Below are 9,125 nucleotides of genomic sequence, written 5' to 3'. Positions count from 1 at the left end.
CAAGATGTTGATGAAATAACATTGGGTTTCTGTGTGTCATGACATGCAGATCTTGAGTGCAACACTTTGCAGAGACGAGCCGTGTGCGCTGAGGAGGTGTTAGAAGAGACGAAGGCTTTCCCGCCTGTTCGTGTGAGATCAGCTTGGGTGTTTTCTTGTCACCTCCGTTAGATACTGAGCTGAGCGTGCAGAGGTGACATCTCTACTATCGTTTGTGCCGTCTTCACACAAGTCAGGGTGAGCACTAAAGATAACCTGTAAGTAAAATAACCTGTAAAATAATGTAAAATAACCTGCACTGGTTTAGAGAAATGATAACTTAAGTGATGTATGAAAAAATGATTGGGGAATTTATTTTGTGTTGTACAGAGAGATTGAAATCATTTTTGATTTAGGATTGTGCTTTGTGATTAATTTCTTTAAATTAGGGCTTTCAATCGATTAAAATATTTAATCGCGTTGCCACTGCAGATAATTTGGTAATTGATTTGTCTTTTTTCTCCAGTTCCAGCTTCTTAAAGCACATTTTTAATCTGTTCAAAATGTACCTTAAAGGGAGATTTGTCAAGAATTTAATACTCTTATCAACATGGGAGTGGACAAATATGCTAGCTTTATGCAAATGTATGTATATATTTATTATTGGTAATCAATTAACAACACAAAACAATGACAAATATTGTCCAGAAACCCTCACAGGTACTGCATTTAGCATAAAACAATATGGTCAAATCATAACATGGCAAACTGCAGCCCAACAGGCAACAACAGCTGTCAGTGTGTCAGTGTGCTGACTTGACTATGACTTGCCCCAAACTGCATGTGATTATTATAAAGTGGGCATGTCTGTAAAGGGGAGACTCGTGGGTACCCAGAGAACCCATTTACATTCACATATGTTGAGGTCAGAGGTCAAGGGACCCCTTTGAAAATGGCCATGCCAGTTTTTCCTCGCCAAAGTTTACCGTAAGTTTGGAGCGTTATTTAGCCTCCTTCACAACAAGCTAGTATGACGTGGTTGGTACCAATGTTTCATTAGGTTTTCTAGTTTCATATGATACCAGTATCTTCTCTCTGGCTTCAAAACTGAGCCCGCTACAAACCTAAAAAATCACAAGTTGCGTTAATGCGTTAAAGAAATTAGTGGCGTTAAAACAAATTTGCGTTAACACGTTACTATCGTGTTAACTTTGACAGCCCTACTTTAAATTGATTAAACTGAGAATGTAAAAAACACAACTTGTACCAGTTCCAGGTAGTAATCATTGATATAGTTTAAACAACGGTCGTCATTTTCAGATTGTAGGAAACACCTCCAACGGATGCAGTTTTGTGGGCTAACTTTCAAAGAAGGATTTGTCAAGACCAGTGAATTACATGCTCAGTATAGATTTCTCTAATTAATTCTGAAGAGCATTTCCTATGATGGAGCAATGATAGTCTTTTAAAAGAAAATACAGGTTACATATTTTCTCTGTGTTTACCTGTATCTCTCTTATATTCCAAAAGTTGATCATCACCAAAGAGAGATCACAAATAACTATTTTTTTTTGTGCAGCCATTGTTTTTATGCGACAGGAGAGGCTACAGCTCAGAGAAAACTTATTTGCTTATGTATTTATTATTATTTATTCATTGAAGCGCAGGATGATGGTGTTGGTGAAGCTGTGTCGCTGAGTGTTGTAATTTTCTTCTAAACCAACAGACACATTTCCGTGCAGAAGAAAATGCTACATAATCACACTTCCTTCACGCTCAGGGCTTCACTGTTTCTCAGAAAAACAGCCGACACGCCGACAGAGCTACAAGAACTTCCTGATATGCAATCAGTGAAATCATGTGTTAAAAAAATTGCGGTGGGGAGGGGGACCAACATCATAAAAGTAAAATAATTAAACAAAAAACCTTGTAAAGCTTAAACGTGTTGTACTATATGGTTTCATAGCTAAAGTCAAAATGTATTGTTGGACATAGATAACAGGACTTTTATAAGAATATATCTGTTGTTCCAAGTCGATCTTTTGTTCGTTCGTTGTTCTTTGTTGAAAGTCGTGCCGAGTGTCACGAAAAAAAAGGGAAATTTGTGTCTATGTACGTGAATCAAATACAGTAGATTACATTTCGTGACTATTTCACGAACTGCCGTGAGACGGAGTTGTGATTGTACACTAATGAAAACATAGTTCTGAATCCTATACTCCATTTCTGCAAATAAATCCCCTCAACTGCAGAACTTGCCTCAGAATAACGTATCACGTATTACTGGGCATTCGTAGGAAAACGCACGAAAAACACGTTGAAAGTCGTGACGAGTGTCACAAGAAAAAAAAAGACGAAATTAGATTGTGACAATCCCATAGGTGCTAATGAAAAGATAATACAATAAAAAAAGAGACAGTGCAATATAAATATGAAAAATGTAAAAGATAATACAATCCATCCATCTTCAACCGCTTATCCGGGGTCGGGTCGCGGGGGCAACAGCTCCAGCAGTGGACCCCAAACTTCCCTTTCCCGGGCCACATTAACCAGCTCTGACTGGGGGATCCCGAGGCGTTCCCAGGACAGCGTGGAGATATAATCTCTCCACCTAGTCCTGGGTCTTCCCCGTGGCTTCCTCCCAGCTGGTCGTGCCTGGAACACCTCCCTAGGGAGGCGCCCAGGGGGCATCCTCACTAGATGCCCGAATATAATATATATAAAATATAAAAATACGATATGTATATTGATGAGATGACAGTTTTGCCAGATTATTGCACAAAGTGTCCGTCAGATAATTATATAATTATTGCACAGCATCAGATAATTATTGCACAGAGTGATCAGCATATGTTATTGCACATATCAGTAGATTTACAGTAATTACAAATTTACAAATCCCTTCACTTTTTATAATGTTGCTCTATCAATTTATATTTTTGACTTTACTGAACCAACATTGAAAGAAAATATATATTTTTTTAATAAGAATATATCTGTTGTTAATCTGCTGTATTGAAGTCTGATAATGACGTCAGATTTGTAACGGAGCGCCGGGGAGTGGGCGGGGACAGAATGATCCTCTCGACCAATCAGAGGCTCTTTATGCAAATGAGCTGGTCCGAGAGTCAATGTGGTTGCAGAGCAGTCTGGTGTTGAGCAGTAGAGAGAAGCGGAGCGGATTCAGAGAGACTGTTTTCTCCGTCTATAATCTCTGGATGGCTGGTTAACCACACAGAAAAACACTCCAGTTCTCCAGCTTCTTCTTCACATGTAAAAGAGGATATTTTTTACTCACTTTTTGTTACTGGAGTCACACAGAGAGAGAGAGAAGAGCTGCAAGATGAAATACAAAGTAAGTGAAGCGGAATCGATACTTTCATTCTCTCTTGTAATGAATGCTACAAAATGTCTATTTGAAACATTCTTCATAGAAGAGTCGGGTTCTATCTAACTTTAGTTTTTTTCTTCATGGTGGTAATTATAAGTTATTTAAATTAGTGCATCCGGGTTTGTTTCAAAAATCAAAAAAAAAAAAAGGGAAACTGCTGAGAGGATGTTTGTGGTTTATATATATATATGTGTGTAAATGTCATTTTGTGTAGGATAAATCATTCAGTTGTTTTGTAATGCATCATCTGTGCCTTTTAAGCTACGTTTATTGCCACCTGACAGACAGACAGGGGCGTAAATAGAGTAGAAACATTACAACCCTACTCATCCTCACCCCTTTAAATAAAAAAAAAGTAGAAGTAGATACAGAAATATGTTTTTTTCAGATCCTACAAAGACTGTTAAGATCTTGTAAAAGACTAAACTGAGAGTCATGTTGCCACCTAGTGAGAATAAAAAGCACATTCTACCTTATTGTTGCTTCTATGTCCACTTCAATGACACTACTTGTTGTTGGACTTTTCAGTTTTATTTAGTTGAGGTTAAGCTTGAGAAATATGGATTCATCTATATTCAATTCAATTCAATTCAATTTATTTTTATAAAGTGTCAAATCATAACAGAAGTTATCTCGAGATGCTTTATATATAGAGCAGGTCTCAGACCGTACACCATACATATATATTGTGATGCATATCATTTCCTTGAAACTCATATTCCAAACAGTTTTATTAAGGTGGCTACTAACAATCATATTCATTATCTATTACTGTACCATACTGTATTGTTTTCCTGATTGATCAATTAATTGTCTTTTTAAAGTGTCAACAAATTGGCAATCACACTGTTCCCTAAGCTCATGGGGACTTCTTAAAGCACCTTTTTTTTGTATTTTGATGGTTCTAAAGATGATCTTTCCAGATATTCCTGTGCTGTGCGGTATGTTAAGAGTGATTTTTTTTACATCTCCCGATCGGCTCGGAAGTAAATATTCAATATTTATGATTGGATATCCTGTCGTGTGTGGGGGGGGAACCCCGATGACAGCCGATGACGCAGTCACGTGGGAAAGAACGATAGCCAATTGAGAACCAAGCTGACTAAAGAAGGAGGGATAACAACCGCCGTCGTCATGGCGACCGCGGCTAATGCACGAGCTAATGCAAAACGTGAAGCATAAAGTAGTAGTAAGATGGAGCTCAGATATGGAGGAGCGACTTGTTGATTTGTGGCAACAACACGAGTGTTTATTTAACGAGTCTCCATGACTTCATCCATCCATCGTAGTACAAAGACTAACATCACTAATTCTTCCTGCCCGTCGTCCGCCATGTTTGTTTACACTAAAGTTTGATCGGCAGAGATTTTGCGAGATTTCCGTTTTCTTTTTTCTAGTCAGGACTCTTGTTGTTTATGAATGGAATCTGTTGGTGTGTGGTGTTTTGGCTGTTTCAGCCTAAATTGTTGCTCTCTACACACTACAGGAACTAAGATGTTAAATTGAACACAACATGTCGTTATGTTTATCATCTGTTAAGATTTGAAGAATCTTTTAGTGTGGGCCAGCCTTCAGGCGAAGAAAAGCAGCAAATCCTCAAAACTGAGATGCTTGAAGTAGGAAATGTGTTGCATTTTTGCTTGAAAAATGCCTTAAACCATGGATTTATCGTCAAAATCGACTAATTGGTTATAATTTAATGGGGTTTATCCAGTGAGTTAAATGACTAAAACATCACATTGATACAACAATCTTGTTACAACTAGAGATGTTGAAGCTACCTAACCTCCTAGTTACTTTATATCACAAACTGTATTGTCATATTTTCCACTTCTAGCTGAGATCATTTGACACTTTCACTTAAAAATGAATCACGTCGTCGGGAAATCTCCTTGATGCGGTCAGACGCTCTGTTAGTCATTGAGCTTTTACTTTGTGATCGACAGCCTCATCTGAGGAAGATCTGGAGAGTTGACAAGTCTTGATCTCACTGGACCGCTGCTTTGTGAACACCATTTGTGAAACATTTAGCAAGTTAAAGTGTCATCTCCCCTACGCTTCAGTCTGCCTCACCATATTAGGGAAGCAAAAAACTGTGCATCGTGTTTGGATGATTCAGGGGTTTTTGGAAGGGCAGTGGCTGTTTTCTGAAGTGTGAAGTAGCCGTTTTTGGCTCAGAAACAGTTTGGATCTCTTTTTCTCCAGCGTCCACTGAGACTTGTGTCACTGTTTAGCAGGGCGTGGTGGTGATTCGGAGGGTGGCGCACTGCACGCTGTGTGTCTCATGCGTCACGGTCCGAACTGAGTCACTGTCCGGTCAAGTATTCACAGAGCGGAGAGAGAGAGAGAGAGAGAGCCGGAGCAGTCACGGGTGATGATGATGATGTTTTTTGGGCCTGAGGCCAAAAGGGTGAGCGTAACAAGGATTTCAGGAGGAGGAAAACAACCTTGATCGGGTCTCTCCGTGATCAAACAAGATCAGTGGATGTTAAATAAATGTGATCAGTGTTTCCAAGCTCGTATAGGAAGGAGATCTGTGACGCAAAAACTGCGTCTACGCTTCTTTGTTTGCCTCAGGCGAGATAAGGAGAGCATAGAAATCATGCTCTTTGCTGATGATAAACATATCTGCGTTATGCAACGCTGCCAGGGGGAAAGTAGGGTGGCAGGAAGAGAGAAGAAAGGCAGGGAAATCAGAGGACACATTCTGCGTCACTGCCGTGTTTATCAAGTTTCTCTCACACAGATCCTTAAATCTGTTAAACAGTGTCAAAGTTTACTATTCCCCCAATCAGATCTCAACCGGTGATGAATTATTCACGGCTATATTGAGCGCTCTTTTCCTCACAGAGTGGTAATGTTTCAACAGAAGCTTAACGAGGCGGTTGGCGCCCCGTCGCATGTCCTGAGGTGAGGTGAGGTGCAGACGCTGCCCCCCTCCCTTCTGGTTTCCAGCTCGTGTTCAGGTGTGAAGGGACGGCTTGTCTTCCATAGGTCACCTAATGCGTATATAATCCCCCTGATGGGTCCGCACACACACAGAGGGATCTCTTACAGAGAGGCCCAGATGTTTCTGAGCAGGGACAGCGTGATATATGAAGTAGTTTAAAGGAACAGTTCAACATTTTGGGAAATATTTATTTCTGGTGGAGAGTAAGAGGAGATTTATACACCACTCATGATCTGTACCAGGGGGAAACCTCTGAGTCTGAAAAGTGAAGCCAATGCTGAAGTGCCTTAAACTTGCATTCTTTCTAACAGCCAGCAGGGGGCGACTCCTCTGGTTGCAAAAAAAGAAGTCTGGTTGTATAGAAGTCGATGAGAAAATGGGCCTACTTCTCACTTGATTTATTCCCTCAGTAAACATTGTAAACATGAGTTTATGGTCTCAATCACTAGTTTCAAGTCTTCTTCAATAAAGCATGATGTTCATTTAGTAAATTATGGTTCCATTTAGGGCGGGGCTACCTTGTGATTGACAGGTCGCTACCACGGCGTTGTCCAGGCTGGGAGTTGTCCGTGTTTTCATTTCATGAAAGTTAATTGTAACATTTTGGCCGCCTAAAAATGTCTTATTTAGCGTTGGGTTGTACTTAGCTCCACCCTCCCGTGTCACTACTGGTTGCAAAAAAAACAAGATGGCCTCGGCTAAAAGTCCAAACGCCAAATGGCAATCCACAAACCAGTGGGTGACGTCACGGTGACTACATCCACTTCTTATATACAGTCTATCGTCTGTACCTGAAGCCGGAGACGAGGAGCTTAGTTTATCATAAAAACTAGAAACGGGGATACAGCTTCAGCTATATGTCATTTGTTTATTAAAAAAAATTAAATGTAAAAACAGCAAATTGCCGTTTTACGGTGGTTTGGACTGTCCGTTACATACTGTAAGGCTACAGCCAGGTAGCTTAGCATTGCATAAAGAGTAAAAACCTTTTATTCTCAACTTGTTGTTTTTAGTCTTTGAGTTTTGTACATATTAAACAAGATATAATAGTGAGTTTCAGAGGTGCTGCGAGCCGTTTCCCCTGTTTCCAGTCTTTATACTAAGCTAACTGTCCCCTGGCTCCAGCTTTACCACACAGATATAAGAGTGGTATAACTCTTCTCAGCTAACTTTCCACTAGAAAGACAATAAGAGTATTTACCAAAAATGGCAAACTACTTCTTTAATGCTTTATGACACAACTTTCTGTTGCAAAATAAGTTAAAAAAAGAAAAGTCCCCCTAGTTCATTCTCACCCAGAGACTTCCACAACCTTCAAACTCATTCCTTCGTAGCTGACGTAACTGTTGCAGAAATAGCTTCACGACCACAGTGAGGAGTGATTAGGTGAACCCACATTCTGGCCGATAGTATGTGTGTGTGTGTGTGTGTGTGTGTGTGTGTGTTTTTTTTCTTTAGTGTTTCTTTTTTTTATGGGTTCAGGCTCCAGGCGCTGGTCCAAAAGCAGAGAGGGCTGGAGGAGAGCGGAGCAGACATTGTTCTGAGAGGGAGGAGGAGGAGGAGGAGGAGGAGGAGGATCTGTGATGCTGAAAGGGCCTGCAGAAAATGAAAGAAAGAGGAAGTTGTGGGGGGGAACGAGAGGGCAAACAGAGTTGGGTGGCGGTATAGTGGTGGTGTCGGGGGGATGGGAGGTCGAGGAGCGCCCTGTGTGAATGAGAGCATTCCAGGCGGCGATGGTGCGTGGGAAGGTTGTTGGGAAGATGCACGTGATTGTTTCAAGGTGCCCCTTCACATTGTTAATGAGTCTGGCAGCACCGGGATGCTCAGTCTCTTCTGTTCAGTCCGTTCAGACGGAGACATTTGTATTCTCCTGAGAGAAAACCAGAGAAAAAACTCTGCTAAGCTTTTCCATGCTTCTCCGCAGGCTCTCTCTATCTCATTATGATATTGAGTTCAACACAGATCGTTTACTGAACCACTGCTAGTTAAAAAAGCCACGCTATTATCACGCTGTGACGTCGAGGTTTCACTACATTCCAGTGCAGGACGACTTCCAAGTTTGCTCCTGTGCAAGATTTTCAGCGAGCGTGAAGAGCTCCCTCCCCCCCCCCAGCCAGAATGAATAGCAGCCCCTCCAACCAAACCCCCCCCACCCCTCCCGCTGCGCCCTTGCACCGCGAGCCAGCCATTAACATTTGAAAACGGTCAGCGGGGAGACAGACTACATTGTGTGCTCGTTTCAGCCAGAGAGAGAGAGAGACAGAGAGAGACAGAGAGAGAGAGAGAGAGAGAGAGAGAGAGAGAGAGAGACTACCCAACATCAGCAACAATGCTTATAATCATTTCCATGTTTGACCTTTGGCGGAAATCATTCTCGCCACCCCCTTCCTCCCCCCCCTTGAGGAATGCCAGCTATTTTGCAGGGTCATCTCTCAAGATGTAGCGGGCCTCCGTCAGCTCGGTTCGACCCTGTGGAGAGTCGGTCCTCGTGGCTGATAAGAGGAGGCGTGACAGCTGAGGAAAAGTGTGTAAATCCACGGCACTGAATCAGTTACTTGTTTGTGCTTTGAAAATGTGTTAGTCAGTGACTTTAAAGGCGTTCATACTTGTGTTTTTGGTTTCTACTAGAACATGTTTACATGCTTTGATGCTCAAAAAACACTTTTTTTTACCTGTGAATATACCTGTATTCACCCTCTGTCTGAAACGCTCCGTTTTAACACTTGTCTCTTTAAGACCGGCTCCTGAAAAAGCCCAGTCTGCTCTGATTGGCTTATGAGAATAATATGATGCACCTTTGCAAAG

General features: G+C 41.3%; 1 protein-coding gene across 2 annotated transcripts in view; it reads left to right on the top strand.

Moving 5' to 3' along the window:
- The first annotated feature begins 200 nt into the window (after positions 1-200).
- The window catches only part of nedd9 (neural precursor cell expressed, developmentally down-regulated 9), a 40,001-nt gene continuing 31,076 nt past the window's right edge, over positions 201-9,125 (top strand). The window contains exon 1 of one of the 2 annotated variants that reach the window (XM_074612595.1): positions 201-257. Coding sequence is in view for 1 of the 2 variants with exons in the window: in XM_074612594.1 (XP_074468695.1) it covers positions 3,323-3,334 (12 nt within the window). In the remaining variant the exon portion in view is untranslated. Of the gene's footprint in view, positions 258-3,103; positions 3,335-9,125 lie in introns of those variants that run through there. The other variant, XM_074612594.1, reaches the window with a different exon arrangement.

Source organism: Sebastes fasciatus, chromosome 17, assembly GCF_043250625.1.
Source record: "Sebastes fasciatus isolate fSebFas1 chromosome 17, fSebFas1.pri, whole genome shotgun sequence".
Lineage (NCBI taxonomy): Eukaryota > Metazoa > Chordata > Actinopteri > Perciformes > Sebastidae > Sebastes > Sebastes fasciatus.
The sequence above is the reverse complement of the archived record's forward strand: the minus strand, read 5'-3'. Positions and strand labels throughout refer to the sequence as shown.